Raw genomic sequence first — 22,682 nt, forward strand, 5'->3', positions numbered from 1 at the left:
TTCTGTGTGTATATATGCATATAGATATAGATAAATTGATATAGACACATGTGAATGGATATATATGATATGATAGATACATAAGATAGATTAATACATATACACCAATCAGGCATAACATTATGACAACCTTCCTAATATTATGTTAGTCCCCCTTTTGCTGGCAAAACAGCCCTGATCTGTTATGGCATGGACTCCACTACACCCCTGAAGGTGTGCTGTGGTATCTGGCACCAAGATGTTAGCAGCAGATCCTTTAACTCCTGTAAGTTGTGAGGTGGGGCCTCCATGGATCGAACTTGTTTGTCCAGCACATCCCACAGATGCTCGATTGGATTGAGATCTGGGGAATTTGGAGGCCAAGTCAACACCTCAAACTCGTTGTTGTGCTCCTCAAACAATTCCTGAACCTTTTTTGCTTTGTGGCATTGTGCATTATCCTGCTGAAAGAGGCCACAGCCATCAGGGAATACCGTTTCTATAAAAGAGTGTACATGGTCTGCAACAATGCTTAGGTAGGTGGTATGTGTCAAAGTAACATCCACATGGATGGCAGGACACAAGGTTTGTAGCAGAACATTGCCCAAAGCATCACACTGCCTCCGCCAGCTTGCCTTCTTCCCATAGTGCATCCTGGTGCCACGTGTTCCTCTGGTAAGTGATGCACACGCACCCGGCCATCCATGTGATGTAAAAGAAAACGTGATTCATCAGACAAGGCCGCCTTCTTCCATTGCTCCGTGGTCCAGTTCTGATGCTCACGTGCCCATTGTTGGAACTTTTGGCGGTGGACAGGGGTCAGCATGGGCACCCTGACTGTTCTGCGGCTATGCAGCCAAATATGCAACAAACTGTAATGAAGTGTGTATTCTGACACCTTTCTATCAGAACCAGCATTAATTTCTGCAGCATTTTGAGCTACAGTGGCTCGTCTGTTGGACACGAGCCAGCCTTCGCTCCCCATGTGCATCAGTGAGCCTTGGCCGCCCATGACCCTGTCGCATCTATATCTTATAGATACATAGATAGATATGTGTATACAGTGTATCACAAAAGTGAGTACACCCTTCACATTTCTGCAGATATTTAAGTATATCTTTTCATGGGACAACACTGACAAAATGACACTTTGACACAATGAAAAGTAGTCTGTGTGCAGCTTATATAACAGTGTAAATTTATTCTTCCCTCAAAATAACTCAATATACAGCCATTAATGTCTAAACCACCGGCAACAAAAGTGAGTACACCCCTTAGTGAAAGTTCCTGAAGTGTCAATATTTTGTGTGGCCACCATTATTTCCCAGAACTGCCTTAACTCTCCTGGGCATGGAGTTTACCAGAGCTTCACAGGTTGCCACTGGAATGCTTTTCCACTTCTCCATGACGACATCACGGAGCTGGCGGATATTCGAGACTTTGCGCTCCTCCACCTTCCGCTTGAGGATGCCCCAAAGATGTTCTATTGGGTTTAGGTCTGGAGACATGCTTGGCCAGTCCATCACCTTTACCCTCAGCCTCTTCAATAAAGCAGTGGTCGTCTTAGAGGTGTGTTTGGGGTCATTATCATGCTGGAACACTGCCCTGCGACCCAGTTTCCGGAGGGAGGGGATCATGCTCTGCTTCAGTATTTCACAGTACATATTGGAGTTCATGTGTCCCTCAATGAAATGTAACTCCCCAACACCTGCTGCACTCATGCAGCCCCAGACCATGGCATTCCCACCACCATGCTTGACTGTAGGCATGACACACTTATCTTTGTACTCCTCACCTGATTGCCGCCACACATGCTTGAGACCATCTGAACCAAACAAATTAATCTTGGTCTCATCAGACCATAGGACATGGTTCCAGTAATCCATGTCCTTTGTTGACATGTCTTCAGCAAACTGTTTGCGGGCTTTCTTGTGTAGAGACTTCAGAAGAGGCTTCCTTCTGGGGTGACAGCCATGCAGACCAATTTGATGTAGTGTGCGGCGTATGGTCTGAGCACTGACAGGCTGACCCCCCACCTTTTCAATCTCTGCAGCAATGCTGACAGCACTCCTGCGCCTATCTTTCAAAGACAGCAGTTGGATGTGACGCTGAGCACGTGCACTCAGCTTCTTTGGACGACCAACGCGAGGTCTGTTCTGAGTGGACCCTGCTCTTGGCCACTGTGCTGCAGCTCAGTTTCAGGGTGTTGGCAATCTTCTTGTAGCCTTGGCCATCTTCATGTAGCGCAACAATTCGTCTTTTAAGATCCTCAGAGAGTTCTTTGCCATGAGGTGGCACTTGGAACTTTCAGTGACCAGTATGAGAGAGTGTGAGAGCTGTACTACTAAATTGAACACACCTGCTCCCTATGCACACCTGAGACCTAGTAACACTAACAAATCACATGACATTTTGGAGGGAAAATGACAAGCAGTGCTCAATTTGAACATTTTGGGGTGTAGTCTCTTAGGGGTGTACTCACTTTTGTTGCCGGTGGTTTAGACATTAATGGCTGTATATTGAGTTATTTTGAGGGAAGAATAAATTTACACTGTTATATAAGCTGCACACAGACTACTTTTCATTGTGTCAAAGTGTCATTTTGTCAGTGTTGTCCCATGAAAAGATATACTTAAATATCTGCAGAAATGTGAGGGGTGTACTCACTTTTGTGATACACTGTACATTGAGACTGTCCATTTTATCTGCTTCACTTACCATATAAAAGCACTTTGTATTTCTACAATTACTGACTGTAGTCCATCTATTTCTCTACATACTTTTTAACCTCTTTTTACTCTGTTCTTCAATGGTCAGAACCATTACAGAGTAGGTATTATTTGGGAGGTGACATGGTGGTGGTGTGTTAGTGTGTGTTGTGCTGGTATGAGTGGATAAGACACAGCAGCACTGATGAAGTTTTCAAACACCTCACTGTCACTGCTGGACTGAGAATAGTCCACCAACCAAAAATATCCAGTCAACATAGGCAGATGAAGGTCTAGATTCTAGAAGATGACCAACTCAAACAGCAGCAATAGATGAGCGATCGTCTCTGACTTTACATCTACAAGGTGGACCAACTAGGTAGGAGTGTCTAATAGAGTGGACAGTGATTGGGCACGGTATTCGAAAACTCCAGCAGCGCTGCTGTGTCTGATCCACTCATACCAGCACAACATACACTAACACACCACCACCATGTCATTGTCACTGCAGTGCTGAGAATGATCCACCACCTAAGTAATACCTGCTCTGTGGTGGTCCTGACCATTGAAAAACAAAGTAAAAGGAGGTTTAAAAAAGTATGTAGAGAAACAGATTGACTCCAGTCAGTAATTGTAGAACTACAAAGTGCTTCTATATGGTAAGTGAAGCTGATAAAATGGACTGTGAGTGTAGAAACAAGGAGGTGGTTTTAATGTTATGGCTATATATATATATATATATATATATATATATATATATCACTCATATCTATATATATACTCATATCTATGTTTATTTGTATATACACACACACACACACACACACACACACATTTAACCCCTTGAGAGGACAACCTGCAAACTGCCATCCAGACAAGAAGGGCCTTGATCAGGGAGGTCAGAAAGAACCCAGTGGTCATTTTTACAGCACTACAAAAGTTATGCTTAGCAAAGGTCAAACCTGTTGAACAGACAACCATCTCTGCAGCAATCCCAGACTGGGGTGACAGTTTGTGCCATTGTACATTAATGACACAAATCATACAGCAACAACAGCACTGAAGTGGCTTTGAAGGAAGTCTGTAAATGTCCCTAAGTGGCCCAGCCAAAGCCCATTTGGGGACTTAAACCCCATTAAACATCTGTGAATAGTCCTGACGACCCACTTTAACATTTAGATGTTTGGGATTTCTGTTGCTACTCACAGTCCTTAAGAAATATGAACTTTTATGCTCAATTAATTTGGCAACCTGAATCAATTCATGTGTATATGGAAAAGTGACTCTGAACGAATTTGATAAAGATTATAGAAAATGCACAAGGGAATTGACAGAGCAAATTAGTATAAGACATTTTAGCGGCTGTTTCCCAAATTGATCTCTTCAGCAAATGTCATTTCTCAGTAGGAGGTTTGGTTTCTTAGTGATTTACTAACAAATTAAACTACAGAGTGAATTAGAGGATAATGAATATTATAGAAGAGAACATTTCATTAGCTCGTTTTACACTAAGATGTAAACATCCCAACAGACGCTGTTTATTTCCAACAGATGCTGGGAATTTGAAAGGTTTTCTCAGTAGGCAGGTCAAATAACTTCCAGACGTACAGCCATTTGCCTAATGTGAGAATAAAATCCAGGTCCCGAAGACCCAGGTCCCTCCCAACACTCCCTGATTGGCAACCATCAAAAATAATAGTTTAACAAGCTGAAATAACACACAAATTTTCTTTTAGCATACACATAGGATCACATTTTAGGTTTACTTTATACTTTGATCCCATATAATAGGGCTAGTTTGGCCACACCCAATAAAAAGTTGCAAGAAGTCCCAAGACATTTATGACATACAGTATACACCGATCAGCCATAACATTAAAACCACCTCGTTGTTTCTACACTCACTGTCCATTTTATCATCTCCACTTACCATATAGAAGCACTTTGTAGTTCTACAATTACTGACTGTAGTCCATATATTTCTCTACATACTTTTTAACCTTGCTCTCACCCTGTTCTTTAATGGTGGTGTGTTATTGTGTTTTGTGCTGGTATGAGTTGATCAGACACAGCAGCACTGCTGGAGTTTTAAAATACCCTGTCCACTCACTGTTCACTCTATTAGACACTCCTACCTATTTGGTCCACCTTGTAGATGTAAAGTCAGAGATGATCGCTCATCTATTGCTACTGTTTGAGTTGGTCATCTTCTAGACCTTCATCAGTGGTCACAGGATGCTGCCCACTGGGCGCTGTTGGCTGGATATATTTTGGGTTGGTGGACTATTCTCAGTCCAGCAGTGACAGTGAGGTGTTCAAAAACTCCATCAGCACTGCTGTGTCTTATCCACTCATCCAGCACAACACACACTAACACACCACCACCATGTCAGTGTCACTGCAGTGCTGAGAATGATCCACCACCCAAATAATACCTACTCTGTAGTGGTCCTCTGGGGGTCCTGACCATTGAAGAACAGCATGAAAGCAGGCTAACAAAGCATGCAGAGAAACAGATGGACTACAGTCAGTAATTGTAGAACTACAAAGTGCTTCTATATGGTAAGTGAAACTGATCAAATGGACAGTGAGTGTAGAAACAAGGAGGTGGTTTTAATGTTATGGCTGATCGGTGTAAAGCTTAAGCTTAGTGAACCTCTAACCATGTACTTATTCTAGAGTTATGGGCAATCATATGGAGTCAGCTTCCCATTATGCATCTATAAGCCCCCACCCTTCGGATAGGGACCTCATAACTGATGCAATTACGACCTCTGCTGGCTGATTGATGGCGCCTGTACAGCATCAAGGAATAATGTGATCAGAGTGTGGCTCTCTGTGCACAAAGCTGGTCCGCATATGAACTTGCCTCGTGCAGGTAAAAAGATGCAGTCGGCTACTGCACACGTGCCGGAGGGGGCGTGTGTCAGTTCTCTCTCCTCAACTGGGGCGGGGGTCAGCACCAGTAGAGAGGAAGCATAACACAGTTGGGTGAAAATTGGACGCGCTTAAAATCGGAAGAAAAAGGGAGAAAATGCATTTAAAAAAAAGCTACTGTAATTGCAGCCTCTGCTAGCTGGTTGAAAGTGCCTGCACAAGAGAAGGCTCATAGCAAGGACAGAAGTGTGTGTCAATCCATATGCGATACAGCTCTTTGTGATATTCTGTCCCTGGCAGGTAGACATAAGTGGTTGACTATGCAGGTGTCAGGGCCCCCTTTAGAGTCTTCAATTATCCTCAGTCTCCAAAAGCAGAAAATTAAATAAAATTGTGGAATCTGACAAGGCTAGATTGAAAGGGAAAGAAGAAAATGCAATAATAGAATGAAAAGAGCATGTGTACGTAATAAAATTGCTATAAAACCTAGTGCCGTGGCTGAAAAAAGGATGAATGTCCCTGAGTGGACTGTCAGTGGTCTGACCTAAATTCAACTCATAATTTGTGCCACTCACCACAACATTTTTACAAAATTCAGACAATTCTGCAGTGACGAATGAGCAAATATTTCCCAAAGTAGGAGTGCAAACTGTGTAGAGACTTATCCAACAGATTGATGGCAGTTGAAATGTTCAAGCCTAAAAGAAAATAATGATGTATAACTTTTTTGAAGAGGTAGACATATTTTTTTCCTTGCCCACAGTTTTAGTACATTTAATGAGACAGAAACTCTGTTGTAGAGTTCTACATATGATCTATTAGAATTCCTCCAGACAGACAAACCAATAGGCTTTAACTTTTCTGGAGAAAGGGGGAGTTCTCAGGGCATAGCAAGATACTACATATACACAGTCCAGTCACATTATTATGACCAGCAGCTAATAACCGTTGTGTGCAGCAAAGACAGCAGCTAGAAGGCCTGGCAGTGACTCACTAATGTCCTGGTAGGTTGTCACAGGTATCTGGACCCATGCTGACTTCAGTGCATCCCACAGCTGCTGGAGGGTGGTAAGGGAGGATCCATCGAGGTGCTCCCACCGATGCTCAATTGAGTTCAAGTCTGGGGAATTGGGGGGGAAAGTAATACTTGGAAGTCTTGGTCATGCTCTTCCAATCAATGGTGGACATTTCTAGCCATGTGACAGGTCACATTGTCTTGCTGGAAGATCCCATCCGCCCCATTTTACCCATGACAGCAACAAGGAATATATGTGCAGACAACCTATCACACATCTTATATACCCACCAAGCCAGCTCACGAAACATGACTTCCTTCATAGATAGATAGATAGATAGATAGATAGATAGATAGATAGATAGATAGATAGATAGATAGATAGATAGATAGATAGATAGATAGATAGATAGATAGATAGATAGATAGATAGATAGATAGATTCAACTTTATTGTCATTGCTCAGTACAGGTGCAAGGCAACGAAATGTAGTTAGCATTTACCAGAAGTGCAAATAGTAGCATTGTGCAAAGAAAAACAGAGAATATCAGTATCTGTTTCCCCGAAAATAAGACAGTGTCTTATATAAATTTTTGCTCCCAAAGATGCGCTAGGTCTTATTTTCAGGGGATGTCTTATTTTTCCATGAAGAAGAATTCACATTTATTCACATTAAAAATGAACATGTATTATATACTGTATACAGTCGAATCTGGTTAATCGGACCACATCGGGACGCGATCGTTTTGGTCCTAATAACCGGCTGGTCCGATTACACGAACATGCCCTATGTTACAAGGAATGATAGTGGAATGATAGCTTTCTCGTGTAGACTTTAATCGTGATTGACAGGAGGGAATTCCTTGCACGTGTTGCCGGACACTCTTGTTTACGCTTCACTTCATTTCGCCGAAAAGCGTAGATGCAGATGGATCCAATAACCACGCTGCTGGCTACTGGGTGCTTCGTTGTGGGAAAGAAAGTGGTGGGCGTGTTCACCTCCCGCTGGTTTTGCTCTTGTCAACACAACTTTTCGGATTTCCTGACCTTTGATAAAAGCATAAATTCTCCCGGGGAGCCCAGGAATCCTCCCATATCTCGCTGATCCGCTTTGCATCCACTCTAAGTGGCGACTTGTGGCTTCTTTTTCTTACCCAGCTAGCAAGATAGATCTGGGCCGATTCCGGCTCCGGTTCGGCAGTGTCGGCTGTCTGTCGGCTCGGCACCCCACATCTGGCCCGATAACGGCTGCATGTCGGCATAGTCGGCTGACTGATACTCGGCTACATTGCGGCACTCCGCATCTGGCCCGATAACGGCTGCATGTCGGCATAGTCGGCTGACTGAGCCTCGGCTACATTGCGGCACCGCGCAAATGGCCCGATTACGGCTGCATGTCGGCATAGTCGGCTGACTGAGCCTCGGCTACATTGCGGCACCGCGCAAATGGCCCGATTACGGCTGCATGTCGGCATAGTCGGCTGACTGAGACTCGGCTACATTGCGGCACTCCGCATCTGGCCCGATTACGGCTGCATGTCGGCATAGTCGGCTGACTGAGACTCGGCTACATTGCGGCACCCCGCATCTGGCCCGATAACGGCTGCATGTCGGCATGGTCGGCTGACTGAGCCCCGGCTACATTACGGCACCCCGCATCTGGCCCGATTACGGCTGCATGTCGGCACTGTCGGCTGACTGAGGCGATGCTATTGCCAAGTTTTAGCACCATGCACTGATCAGAGATTGTTTTTAAATTGAAGAATAAGTTATTTAGCAAGCTTGCAACTTCCCTTTAACACTGGCATAAATGTAAAAGAACCTTTTACTCGCTGTCTTTTGCAATCATCATGGCTCACACTGACAAAGTTTCTAGGTGCTTAACAAACCATATATGTTTATATAACTAAATACAATTTTAATAAATAAATGGCTTACGGGAACCTCTTGCATTGGTCTTGGCTATTCGATGCACATAGTCATTTAGGAAATGAGGTATGAAAATGGCATTGATAGCTTTTTTTTGTTTTGATAAACTAAAAAAGCTTTTACATGCACTTTATGAGTTTCAGTTTTTCCAGAACTTTTTTCATGAATTTGAAGTTTTTCCTTCAATCCATGTTCCTTTCTTATGATCCATATTAAAACCATGTAAACATAAAATGATTAAACACACAGCAGTTGTGCACATTTTGGCAAGCTGAACTATGCAAAAGACCACAAAACATTTAAGAAATATGGATAAATTATTTTATTATAGGACATGCATTATATATTTTGACACCATAAGTTTAATGTGTGCAAAAACAAAATTGTTTATGTATTATGAATAAATAAACCCAACTCAATTAAATTTAATTAACATGCTTACTTATCTTGCTTCTGAGGACGCACTGCTGGGCATTTTCACATATTTGTTGCCCCAACACACACTACATACATACACACTGTCGACATCGGAATTTACTGTTTATATACAGTTTTTGACATGGTGGAAGGAGAGAGAATATTATATAGGTATATAGGTTCAGAATACTAGTCTATCAAAAAAAAAAGGTTCAGCCAACAGTGGCTCTCTTGTTGGAAAATAATATCTGGTAATTGATATTGATGGACAGTTTAATTTGTAAGCCATAATCTTTAAAAGTGTACAGCTACAAAGTACACATATGTATTTATATATTGATATGGGCACAATATAATTGTTTGCTATAAACTCTTAGTTCAATGAACACAACTATATCATACTTAGTTTGAAACTTTAAGAGTAATCCCCATGGCAGTAGCAGGAAAGCTGATGATAATAGGATGCAGCTGATCACCATGTAAAATTCAAAATTCACTGAAAAAAAACAAAACATAAAACATTAGACAAAAAAGCAATGTTAAACAGTACCACAAATCAACTTGTCACATCTGAGGCAAAAGACACAGATCTTGAAATTACAGCAGGTTAAGAACTAAGCACACACACTACAAAAGGAACATGATCAGTACTGTTCAGAGGCCCAACAGTTCAGTTTTTGATTTTCAAACTTGAGTGTTATTTTAAATGCATCTATATGTTTGTATGTACAACTGTTCTGTTTTTTTTTTCTTTACCCCAGCCAAATCAGGTGGAATTAGCTGCCCACTGAGAGTCCTGGTTGGAGTAACTGGGGAGGCAACCATTTAAAAGCAGGAAATCAAGATGGCTGATAGATGGAGAGAGAGGGGGGGGGGGGATTGGTGTCAACCCATGCACTGTGTTTTTAGTTGTAGCTGTTTTAATCTCTTCTGCTAGGAAATACTTCAGTTTGGGTATTTTACCTGCATCTACAGGGAAGCTTAGGGTTTGTTTGTTTCTTTCATTTATTTTGTAGCTATCTGTCTTGTTACTCAGAGTAGAACAGTGTTATGTTCTGTTGATTTATTTGGTGCCGTCCAGTTTGGTACTAGAGAACAACAATTTTAGCATTTGTGACTGTTTTTAATGGCTCTTTTGTAAATAAAAAACTTTTATTATTTTCTCTGACTTTTGGTTTTAGCAAATTGCCACGTTATTGGTCCCACATACCCCTAGATACAAGGTGGGATCATAACAAACGTGAGTGTGAAATACAACTTATTATGTTTATTACATTTTATGAATGGCAACGAGCAACATAGTTTACAAACTGTAGCTCAGAATTGTGTGCATGTATACATGTGTCTGCCCTTTAGCATGGAGTAGGGTCAACATGCTAGGGAAAAGACCCCTTGATGTGGATATCTGCACAGACGCAGTAAAAGAACAAGCCAAAATAACATGTTTTGAGCATTATATAAACTATCCCTGAGATTATTGTAAAATTTTATCACTGATGTTTGTGATTGAAAAATAATTGTCTGAGTTTGCTTTCTGACAGGAAGAGTTCCACCACACTGCTTTTTCCATCAAGCGCCAAGGAACAGTTTTAACCCAGCTGGGAACGGGTGATGTCCCAGAGCCTCCTTAACACTTACATAGAACTCATTCACTGCTTTTAATCTTTACTCATGGATCATCCACATACCTGACCCTTTAAGTGCATTAAAAGCCATGTCATGTACTAATCATGTCAACTCGCTGTGTGTGAATTTTTGAAGTTACTTTTCATCACTTCAAATGTTGTTTATTTCTCATGATAAGGGCCTTTCACACCTCAGAAAAAATTTACTTCAGTTAAAAGTTGGCTTTTTCTTATTTTATCGATGCTTAATTAAACTGTTCCACAAAAAAAATCACCAAAAAAGCTCTTTATAGATTACCTGGAGACGTGCGCAGCTCATCCGTAGTGAACTCATTCTTGAAAACCTGGACCATGCAACCTCAGCGCAGATGTGAACTGTAATAAATTCATATTCACTGTTACAAAATACATAAACATGTAAACTATTAGACAAACAAAAGTCAGTATTCTCAATTTTTAAATACAATTTAATAGTTGTTAATGTATGTGTAAAAGTATTTTACAGTCGATTGATAAGCTTGTTTGACTTGAACCAGGTGTACGTACTGGCAAGTGATTTGTAACTTTTTCTCTAACGTTAATACATGGTGGTGTCAGACAGAATCACTTCACTTCTTCAATATAAAAGGTACCTGAAGGCAAGTGTGAGGAGCTCCTCGTGCATGTAGTAGAGTTTAAATAAAAAACCGTTATCTTTTTCAGTTACTCACTGAAGATTTCAAGGTAACGTTAACAGCTGCTCTTTAGGACAAAAAACATACGAAAACATTATATTAATAATACTGATATATTGTAGTAACAGAACAATAGATATAATCAAATTATTTTGTGTTTTTTATCATTAACAATTTAATTATAGTTATGTTTTAACGTTAGCCAAAAAGACTAACTTGGTAGGTACGTTAAGCTAACTGTATAGCCAGCAATACTTAGCAAAAGGCTATCAGAAATAACTTAAAACATACATCTAAAGGTAACATTATTATTATTATGAATACGATATAAACCATCTAACAACATAGCTAAGTTAAATTACAAACACACGATTTCACAACGATTACATTAGTTACCTGTGCCGGCGTTAAGGGAAGACGTCACAGCTACAGCTGTATGGAGCTGGTGATCCTTCTCCTTTGAGTAAGGGGTGTGATGTATTTAAAAGGCTGGATTTAGCGCCCTCTTTTTGGCAGTAGACAATATTACAAAAACTTTTTACAGTCATTGGCTGGCATACATGAATCCAGAAAACATGTTTACAAAGACAAAGCACAGTATCATGTCTAAAGCCTATATTTACACGTCTTTATGGATTTCCTTGACTGAGTGATTGAACTAATTAAGTGTTTACATTTTTGCAGTTACTCTTTGTGCACTCCGGAGTCATTTGACCAACACTGACCTTGGTAAGATGTTTACAAAAACATACATTATTATTTCTAAAATAAGTTTTCTACTTAGAAATAACACCCATCACCATAAAAATATTGCACCCAGGAGGAAGTGTAGGATTGAATAATATTCTGAAGGAAGATAACGGTCACCAGGAACAACAAATGCTTAAATATTTAATGTCTCGGCATGGAGTTTAGAGGTTCCAAATAGTGTGCAACTCAAATATTTTCATGCAATTCCTGCAGATTATGTGGTAGGGGTGGAGTGTTCATAGCATGTCCAATAGCATTCCACACATTTTCAATTGCTTTTGAACTCTTCACCAAGACTAACTTTGCTTACAAAAGATGCAACCAACATAACAGCACGAGTCGGGAGGGAAAAATAAGCACATGCACCAAGATGACCTTGCGTAGTCAGGTACAGCGATAAGGCTCCTCCTTTTGACGTCACATGCACGGCCGAGCGTGAAACTGGAATTATTCTTATGTCCTCCTCACCATGTCAATCTTACATACCAAGTTTCATTACTGTAGGTTGATTCTTTCTTGGTGCAACTATTTTTTTAAACCATTTCATATTTTAAAACATAACAAGCACTTCAGCCCTCTCTAGATGCAGTGCCTCTTAAAAAAAACAGAAACAGTAAGGGATAACACAAAAAAGTCCAAAGACTTTTGATGAGTGTATAAAGTAGATATTTTATGATATGTAAATACATTAAATAACACATTAATAACTAATTTAATTAGTTACAAACATCATTACAATATCTTCCTCACCCCTTTCCCCGTTAGTACGTTAGAATAACAGCTTTCAGTGCAAACATGAACATTGTTGAGTAAAACATAAAATGTGAAACAAAGTGTATTGACTTTTCTCAGATCCTGGTGATGGTGTACAAATACTTCTCTATTGTCTTTGATTGCTGCAGCGAGAGACACAAACATGGAGCCTCACATGACAAATTACAATTCAGCTTCAAATATGAGACATAAATCCCGTCAACATGTAGCAAAACGTTTAAAAACATTATTTTCTCAAATGCAGGATGAGACCCTTTTTACAGCTATTGATAGAGCTAGCAATGTTGACACTGACATAAATGAAATTATGCCAGTAGACCCTGACACAAACAATGAATGTGGAAATGGCTCAGGTCGTGATGATCTAAATAATGAATTCAGTGAAGACTCAGTTAGTGAGTGTGAGGATGACTTTGATGGACAGGACCACGGGCTTGATCTAGTTGCATCCTTGGCAAAATGGGCAGTACAATTTGGTGTAACATTAGTTGCCCTTTCTGCCCTCCTGTCTACTCTTAGAATTCACCATCCTTACTTGCCAAAGGATGCTAGGACATTACTTGGGACAAAGACAAAGTATGTGATTCAAAGGAAAGCAGGAGGGGTCTATCACTACTTTGGGCTTCTGACCACCTTAATGTCATTTCTAATGCGATTTGGGACACATGTAAAGAACAACCACATTTTTAAAATGCAAATAAACATTGATGGTCTGCCACTTTTCAAAAGCTCTAAATACCAGCTTTGGCCTGTCTTAGGACTAGTGCATGAATTACATAGACAGCCTTTCCTAATAGCTCTTTATGGTGGAGTTTCGAAGCCAACATCTTTAACTGATTATTTGGGAGAGGTTGTTGCAGAGCTGAAACAGTTACAATCAGGATTTATGCATAATGGGAAACGATTGTTCCTAAAAGTGAGTGCAGTTATCTGTGATGCACCAGAAAGAGCCTTTGTCAAGGGTATTAAGTCCCACACAGGTTATTCTGGGTGTGATAAATGTATCCAGTCAGGTGTATATATTCAGCATAGAATGACTTTCCCACAAAAACATGCAGCTTTGAGAACAGATGAAAGTTTCCGGGAAATGACAGATCAAGATCATCATCTTAGCATTTCTCCTTTCCAAGAATTAGTAGGAATGGTATCTCAGTTTCCCCATGACTACATGCATTTGGTTTGCTTAGGTGTTACACGGAATTTATTAGAACAATGGACTAATGGACCACTACACTGTAGAATGTCTTCTAGGACAGTGACTGAAATTTCTAAGCATCTTGTCAGTTTTGGACCTTTCATTCCGACAGAATTTGCTAGGAAACCTAGATTACTTGAAGACAGATACAGGTGGAAGGCAACTGAGTTTCGTCAGTTCCTCTTATACACTGGGCCGGTAGTTCTCAAAGACAGTGTACACCCTCAGATGTACAATAATTTTATGTTGCTTTCTGTGGCTGTACATATTTTAGCATGTCCAACACTGAGTGTTCAAATGGTTGATTTTGCTAACAATTTATTGAATTTGTTTGTTGAACATTTCAGTGAGCTTTATGGGGCTGATAAGTTAGTATACAACGTACACAGTCTAGTTCACTTAAGCAATGATGTGAAAGTGCATGGCCATTTAGATATCTTTTCAGGATTTCCCTTTGAAAATTATTTGAGTAAACTAAAAAGACTCATCAGAAATCCCAAAAATGCTGTATCTCAGATTGTAAGACGGGTGTCTGAAATGGACAGTAATTTGACTGAAGACACTGTTGATACTCATGTTGGAATGTGCAAAAAGAAACACCAAAATGGTCCAATTCCAACAGATCTTACATCAGTGACCGACCAGTACAAAGAAATATGTCTAAACAAGGTATACATCAGATGTGTAGCACCGGACAACTGTGTGAGAATTAATGGTGACATTTCATTAGTTTTAAATATTGTTGTCAGTGAGGGAACCACTTTTCTTGTTTATCAAAATTTCATGTGCAGAGAACCTTTTTTTCATTATCCAATGAAATCTTGTGATGTTGGAATCTATACAGTCTCTTGTTTGGTTCCTGAACTCAAATATTCCGTTGTCAGTGACAGCTTACAGAAATATGTACTTCTTCCTCTTCATCAAAAATATGTAGCAATTCCTTTGCTTGATGTTACCTAGAATGTTTGAATACAAATTGTACAGCATCAAACACCTAAACTTTTTTTTTTAAACATCCATTAAATAAATGCATACTTGAATTATACAGAATCACTTGTTAAGGTCCACAACTTAAATATTCATTACTCACTTTTCATATGCTACTTTGTGAACTAGTACAGGTAAATAATAGAATGTATAAATCTTTGTTGTAGTTCTCATAAATATGTAAATACATTTATATTGCCATTACTGCTGATTGTTTATTGTTAATGATTTTTTTTATGTTTATTGCATATGATATAAATATTTTTGTGTACATGATCAATGCTGGAATACGTATGTATGTATATCTATTGTGTAAAAATATAATAATATGTATCTAATAAATTCATATTTTATGCTGTTTTCCTGTCTGTTATACAGATATGTATCACATTGTTGAATTTAATACAACAAAGGAAGTAGAGGTTGTACCAGACAACTGGGTAAATAATGATATATGCAGATGGCCAAAATTTTAAAATAGGGGAAGAATGAGGGCTGCTGTAATTTCCAAAGAAGTACCAACTGTAGACTGGGATACATTTGCTGTCCGTGTATATACAAGTGGTAAGTGAGTGTAATAGGCCAACAAGTTAATATTTCATTTTATAAATACTTATTTAGTACCAGTTTAATTTTGGTCGGTTTCTGACCACAGAGCCTCTCTTGACTGTGTAATATTTGGGTGGTGGACCCTTCTCAGCCTGCCGCTGAAAATTTGAGTTGTGTCACAAAATGTACAGGTAAACTACGTAAACAAAAAGGAAGACAATACACCCCCAAACCCAAATAACACAGTTTTTGACCAATTTAAGCAAGATAACAACAAACAAATTACTGTCTTACTCACCATATGTTGTGTCTACTTTTGATATTTAAGTCTGTTCCTCGCTGCCTCCAAAAGTTTACTAATTGACCCAAGTAGAGGTGTATGCAGAACAGAGCGGGCGGGCGAAATTCAACCACCCAATCACAGACTAGCATTTAGAGGGCGGACCTTCTGCGATTGGCCAGTGGTGGGTGAGCCACGATAGGTAGCACTATACGCAGTCAAATGAGGCTGTTAAACCAATGTAATACAAAGCATTTGTTTTGACATGTAGCCAATGACAGATAATTTTGATCAAAAATGTAACCAGTTCACTCCAAAAGGAGGATTAATAAGTGTCCGTCCTAGCGTTGCGTGGGCGGAAGACTGGTAGCTGAAAAACCGGACTGTCCGACCTAAAGCCCTAGTCATGACCAGTAATGGCAGCTTGACATTGTTATATTAACCCATAATTCCCTGTGCTACCGTATGTGTCACAGAGGCTTTAAAAGATATATAAAATTCTTTACAGCACTTTGTCCTTTACTTTAACTCAAGTCCCTAAATGGATTCTCTGTTCTTTAGACAAAACCTGCTTGGTTTAAAAGTTAATTTTTTTTTGTTTCTAAAGGTCTGTTCCAACACATTTAATAATTTGCTACTGTATACATTATACATAATACATTACATATAACCAGTTCTGACCCCATTTCTACAACTAAATAATCACTAGTTATGAAATCATTGTTGTGACATATATGCTATATATCTGGATTTAAAAATATTTACAAAAAAAAAGTATATATATATAGTGAATCTTTGTCCACATAATTTACATATATTTTTCTATTTTATTAGAGTCTTTCCAAGCTGCTAGAAGCAAGCTGCCAAGAGCAGAAATTGTGTCAGATCTACAGACAGCAGAAGAAGATAATGTACCTGCTGTAAAAAAAAGAATCAGAAGGTACTCTTATAATGATTAATGTTTCAGGGGCACATATAAAAATGCATTACAAGATATATGGTTCAATGGCCACACTGTAATTGCTGTAGTGTACAGGTTGTATTTGGAGTTACTGTATAACATTTTGTTTTTGCAAGCAATGTGTATGTAGTAGTATGTCTACTATGTAAGTTCAATTATACGTGAATACTGAAAATATGTACTTAATAAATAATAAACCTTAATTTGTAGGATAAATAGAAGATTTCTCGAATCTGACAGTGAAAGTGAAGGTGAAAAGAAAGCTTATAAACCTCCTGCCAAAAGAGCCAGGCCTCACTTTGCAGAGGCACCACAGGTGACTCCACCAGACATGAATAGGCCTGTCACTTCAGTTTTAATACCTTCAGTCATTCACCAGCAAACCGTTCAGGAACAACCAAGCCCAGTATGTGCAGGTAAGTGTCACATACTCACAATATCCAATAAATTATATATATATATATATATATATATATATATATATATATATATATATATATATATATATAGAGAGAGAGAGAGAGAGAGAGAGAGAGAGAGAGAGAGAGAGAGAGAGAGAGAGAGAGAGAGAGAGAGCAGTGGTAGCCTAGTGGTTAAGGTACTGGATTAGTAATCTGAAGGTTGCCGGGGAGTCTGCTAAGTGCTGAAAATGTAATGTAAATGTGTGTGTGTGTATATATATATATATATATACAGTATATATATATATATATATATATATATAATATATATACTGTGTATATACAGTAGATATACACTGATCGGCCATGACATTAAAACCACCTCCTTGTTTCTACACTCACTGTCCATTTTATCAGCTCCACTTACCATATAGAAGCACTTTGTAGTTTTACAATTTGTGTGTGTGTGTGTGTGTATTTAGAAATTGAAATTATTAACTGTAAGTTATTTTTTACTAACAGTAATCGGGAGGGAAATTTTAACTGTATTAGAGATTCTGCGACAACAACAAAATGAAATGCTAGGCCTACTTAGGTCCATCACAATTGCATTAGGAAAAAATCATCCAAAACAAATTGAGGAATTTACTGCTCCACTTGCAAACGAATCCCAGTTCAGACAATTTGACATTAACCTCAAGGCAGACTCTGATCTTCAGAAGAGACTAGTAAGTGCTTTCTATGTTAAATTTTACGTGTTATGTATGTACTTTGTTATAGTACCTTTAAAAGATACAATTTGACAATTTACTTAACCATGGTGTGTTCTTAAGTGACCCTCTACTATGTTTAAGAGCAGATAACTTTGTTTTTACTTAAAACTTCTTGACTTTTATTAGTGAGCACAACATTAGAAAATGTAAAACATTGCATTTGTTTATATTTCTATAAAAGCTGTAAAATGTTTTGCATTATAAGAAATAATTATAATATGCAGCTAATAATGTTAAAATGGTTGCTAAAGTGCCATTAGACTGTTGCTTTTGTGTCCTGGGTGTTTGTCAAAGTGTGTGTGTGTGTGTGTGTGTGTGTGTGTGTAGTGTGTGGTGTAAAGTGTCCAAATACGTTTGGTTACAGTATGTATACTGACTGTGGTGCAGTAACAGACAATCACCCATTTCTGTGTGCAGTTTAGCTCAGTGAATGTGCAGTATGGATTACATTTGGGTTAATTAGGGATAATTTGGATTATATTTGGCGATCTTAGAAACTTGTCAAATTTACGCATTCTTAATTTCAGTTTATTGAAATAAAAAAATAATGTTTTTTTTTCTTTTACAGATTGAGTGTTTTGGTTTTTCTGGAGGTATGACTGTGAAGGAAACTGTTTGGAGAATTATGCAAAAACAAATGACCTGGCAAAAAAAATAAACTGGACAGGAGCAAATGAAAAAATTCCATTTAAATCGACCAAACTGAAAGATATAATCTTGGGTAGGTTTTTTTTTTTAATTAATATTCATAATTTAAAAGTTTTAAAAGACTTTGTTTTGGCAGGGTAAAAGACAGAATATTTTACATATTTATACATACTAGAACATATACAGTACAAAATGAGCACTAAAAGAATATTTATATACACTGAGGTGTCATTTTATCATATACCCCTACCATAGATGTTATAAACGTTACAGCAGAATGTGAGGGGCTGATAAATTGTGCAGGAACAAATGAACTTTAGACTATAATTGTTTATCACTCCTGAGTCTAGTTCACTCATCCACCTTCTGTGTACCTGACAAAATGGTCAATGATGGTGTTGTTTTAATACAATGTAGCCACAGTGTAGATATACCTGATACACTGTGTTCTTTTTGTATACTATGTATGTTTTCCAATATGTTTTAGCTGCTGTCAGGAGAAACAGTTTCACTGCAAACGCAACGGATGGGGAAATAGAAAAACACATAAAAAGGTGGCTTCAGCTTTCTGGGGACAGGGAAGGAGGAAGAAAGGACAGAGAAAAGAGACATGAAAGGAATAGTCAAGTTACTGAATGAAGTTTCACTACAAAAAGACAAGGGTTTAACAAGAAATTAATTGGGTTTATCTAGCTTAAATAAAAAAATGTCAATGAAAAAATATGAAAACTATTTAAATTGCATTAACTCATTAAGTATCCATATATTATTTTTTAAAATTGTATTATATATTTTTTTGTTTCAAGTGAAAGGTTTTAATTAATTTAACGTGTAATTTATGGAATACAATTATATGACAGTGTGTTTTTTTAATACAATGATATATAATAGCGATTACTTTCAATGTGTTAGATTAGTAAATACAATATTACAGTAATATCAGTACAGTGTATCTTTTGCTCTTATTTATTTGGTTCAGAATATTTTACACATTTACTTTAAAGGCCTTAGTTGACTATAATAAATTTTAACTGTTTATTGCTTAGTAATTGTTCATTTACTGCTGAGAATTGTTTTTAATTAAATGCATTCAATGTATTAAATATCTGTTTTTTTCTACAGTAAACATAAATAATTATGACTCATATACAATTACAACTGCAATATCCTATCTATTATCTTTTTTGCCTGTCATCAAAATTTTCACTTTCCTGAAGTAAGTGACTTCATTATCAATTAAATGATCAAATATAGTACAGATGTCAAACATGAGGTAGATTGCCTGATACCACTGTGTATCTTTTTAAACAGTAATTTGCAATTATATCATTTGATAATACACCTATTTTACCTTCTGTACTTATACCTGTCCTTCTTTCATCAGCAGCTTCAACTTCCTGTTTAATCATCTGAACTGATCTTCTCAAACCAATGTAAGTAAATGAAATATCTTAAACACTGCATGTCAAGGGACTGAAAAATAGGGGTGCATGATATGGACATAAAATACAATAGGGCCACTTTAAAGAAAATTTTCCATTTTGAGAATAAAGTTGATATTATTTCAAGAATAAAGTTGATATTATTTTGAGATTAAAGTCAAAATATTATGGCCATAGCAACTTTCTTGTGTTAAAATGAGAGATGTTCATGATCTCCTGGCACATCAGCACCAATTTGTTTGAATAAAAGTAAGGGGCGTAGCACCAAATTCTGGGCCCTATGCACAAGCAGTGCCCATGGGCCCCCTCCACCTCAGTCCAGACTCTTTCTAGACTCCTCAAGGGCCCTCCCCCGACTTGGAACCCTGGTAACTCAGTCCCACTTTTCACCCCACTACGACGCCCCTGGTAAAAGGACAATGAAACAGCTTTGCAATAAACTGTATTTATTTAGAAGAACGTGCGCCACCGGTGTGCTTGGTGTCTGCGTCATCACCAGTATTTTAATTCGAGCCTTATGGACTTGTACGATAAACTAAAGCCGATCAGCATCGCTATAAATGGTTGCATTGACGGGTTTAGTCATAATGTCATGTGGGTGGAAGTGTACAATACAAACAACCACTCTTTGGCCATAATATTTCAACTTCATTCTCATAATAATTTCACCTTTATTCTCGAAATATTTTAGACTTTATTCTTATAATCATTTCAACTTTATTCTCAAAACTGAAACTTACATACTATATATATACGTATATATATATTTATTTTTATTTTTTTATTTTTATTTTTTACAGTGGCCCTAGTTTGTAGGCAAACTTAAGTTTGTGTTTATGTTATTCAACCTACTGAAGACACTGTTTTGCTAAAGTACTGTTCTGGATAATGCTTGTGGCATTATTTTCTTCAACATTCAACGTTTTTCATTTCTGTTTTTGGTTTCATTTCAGAATTGAAGACCAGTGTGAGGCAGGAAATTATGGCTATTATATAATTATTTTTTATTATTAACTTATAATAAATAAAAATACTTGATAAAAATGTTGGTGTACATTAGTTTTTTTTCTGTTACTGGTTTAACTGTACTATATAGTACTATTTAAGACATTTTTTTAAGACATACATACATATATGTTAAACATGTGTAAATTTTTGTTACTATTATTCTTATTCTTCACCTTTGTCTTCTTATTAATACATTATTTGCAATAGTTGTACTTATTAATAAAGAGCAAGAACATTTGAAGTAGTCCCAGTGACCATTAAAGGTTACATATGGCTGGGGAAAGCCTTTTTAAAAATCTACTGCAGGCCAGAACTGGGCCATTATTGGCCCGATAATGGTTGTTCTGGCTAGCAGGTGGTTAAGTGCTGGCATATTGCTGGCAGTCATGGCTGGGATCCGGGCAGCCGTATACGGGCCACGGTCTAACCGTCATTCATTTTGACACTGGGCCAGATCTGGCTGCCGGATGTGGGCCGACACAAAAAGTTCCGGCATGCCGAATATGGCCCAGAACTGGGCCATACATTTTTTGCTAGCTGGGCTTATTTGCTCTCACGTTCTTTGGTCCGATTAAACGGAATTTTGGTCCAAATAAGCGAATAACATTACACGTACATAATAGGATTTGTTTCGGTACTTTAGGATTCGGTCCGAATAAGCGGCTGGTCCGATTAACCGGTGGTCCAATTAACCGGATTCGACTGTATATATATACTGACCCACTTGTACAGCAGGGACGGTATTGCAGCTTCCGGCCACCAGGGGGAGCTCACCACAGCACACTCGTACAGCACAGCAGGTACAGCGTACGGTCCAAACAGAAACTTTGCTAGGTCTTACTTTCAGGGGGGGGGCCTTACATTTAGCAATTCAGCAAAACCTCTACTAGGTCTTATTTTCAGGGGATGTCTTATTTTCGGGGAAACACGGTATATCTATGATTAATATGAATATAAAGTTATAACTATAGATATTTACATATATGGAATTTTATCTATATACATATTACTATATACATAATAGCTGGGGTGGTAGGGGTCCCTGATGATGCTGTGTGCTCTGGTCTCCAATGGTGGGGAACTGTGTACCAATGATACGTTGAGCAGTCCTCACCACCTCATGAAGGGAAATGAGCTACATGCTGCCGCCGTCAGAAATAGGAAGTCGACTGTGTAAGTTAGGCATAGATTTGCAGTCTTTATGGGTTTTCATTTCAGAAAGCTTTGATAACTGTAGGCAGTGTATATTTGACTATTGGAATACATTTGCAGACAGCTTCCTGTACTAATCTCAATACAGATATCTCGACTGCTTGGTGCAGTCCATTTGACAAGGTCATTAGAGTAACGATCTGGCTCAAACTCACACACGATACAGAACAGATGGCTCTATAGCATCTGTGTACCGATCTAAATGAGACGAACTGGGATAGCGAGTAAGTTGTGTGTTACACAAAGAGCCCGTGTTGGATTAAGAAACAGTGTGTACGGTGTGTCAGTGATTGTAGCATGGGCTTCGTCTGTTTACACGCCGCCAAACACGACTTCTTTCACTATCCTGCGTAATGAAGGGAAATAAAGGCACAGCAGTGACAAGCAGGTCATAAATGTTGAATTCATTAGGGGGAAGAGGATGAAAGGAGGATGTGGAAACCGAGGGAAAGATTGGTAGGGTTTCAATGTCTACAGG

At 38.3% G+C, this 22,682-nt stretch overlaps 2 protein-coding genes and 1 long non-coding RNA gene across 4 annotated transcripts in view; 1 reads left to right on the top strand and 2 right to left on the bottom strand.

The window, feature by feature from the left end:
- cyth4b (cytohesin 4b) overlaps window positions 1-7,983 on the bottom strand; it is a 48,889-nt gene extending 40,906 nt beyond the window's left edge. Inside the window, exon 1 of the mRNA XM_062998116.1 lies at window positions 7,806-7,983. Within this exon, the coding sequence (XP_062854186.1) occupies window positions 7,806-7,983 (178 nt within the window). The remainder of the gene's footprint in view (window positions 1-7,805) is intronic.
- Window positions 7,984-8,815: 832 nt separating this feature from the next.
- Window positions 8,816-11,257, bottom strand: LOC134316522 (uncharacterized). The gene is made up of 3 exons (XR_010013106.1): window positions 11,183-11,257; window positions 10,849-10,925; window positions 8,816-9,421 (listed from the first exon to the last, which is right to left on the bottom strand). It is a non-coding gene; the product is annotated as an uncharacterized LOC134316522 (long non-coding RNA).
- A 643-nt stretch (window positions 11,258-11,900) lies between these two features.
- LOC134316523 (uncharacterized) lies at window positions 11,901-21,028 on the top strand. Of its 2 annotated transcripts, none has more exons than XM_062996908.1 (8): window positions 11,901-11,953; window positions 15,309-15,494; window positions 16,594-16,699; window positions 16,931-17,136; window positions 17,644-17,849; window positions 18,463-18,615; window positions 19,030-19,975; window positions 20,938-21,028. In XM_062996908.1, the coding sequence occupies exons 2-6, from the start codon at window positions 15,419-15,421 to the stop codon at window positions 18,550-18,552; spliced, it is 684 nt and encodes a 227-aa protein (XP_062852978.1). In that variant the 5' UTR covers window positions 11,901-11,953; window positions 15,309-15,418; the 3' UTR covers window positions 18,553-18,615; window positions 19,030-19,975; window positions 20,938-21,028. The 2 variants fall into 2 exon arrangements, with proteins under 2 accessions (XP_062852978.1, XP_062852979.1); XM_062996909.1 differs by lacking the exon at window positions 20,938-21,028 and having other exon boundaries at window positions 19,030-19,758; window positions 19,927-19,957.
- The last annotated feature ends 1,654 nt before the right edge of the window (window positions 21,029-22,682 follow it).

This window comes from Trichomycterus rosablanca, chromosome 6, assembly GCF_030014385.1.
Source record: "Trichomycterus rosablanca isolate fTriRos1 chromosome 6, fTriRos1.hap1, whole genome shotgun sequence".
In the NCBI taxonomy this organism is placed as follows: domain Eukaryota; kingdom Metazoa; phylum Chordata; class Actinopteri; order Siluriformes; family Trichomycteridae; genus Trichomycterus; species Trichomycterus rosablanca.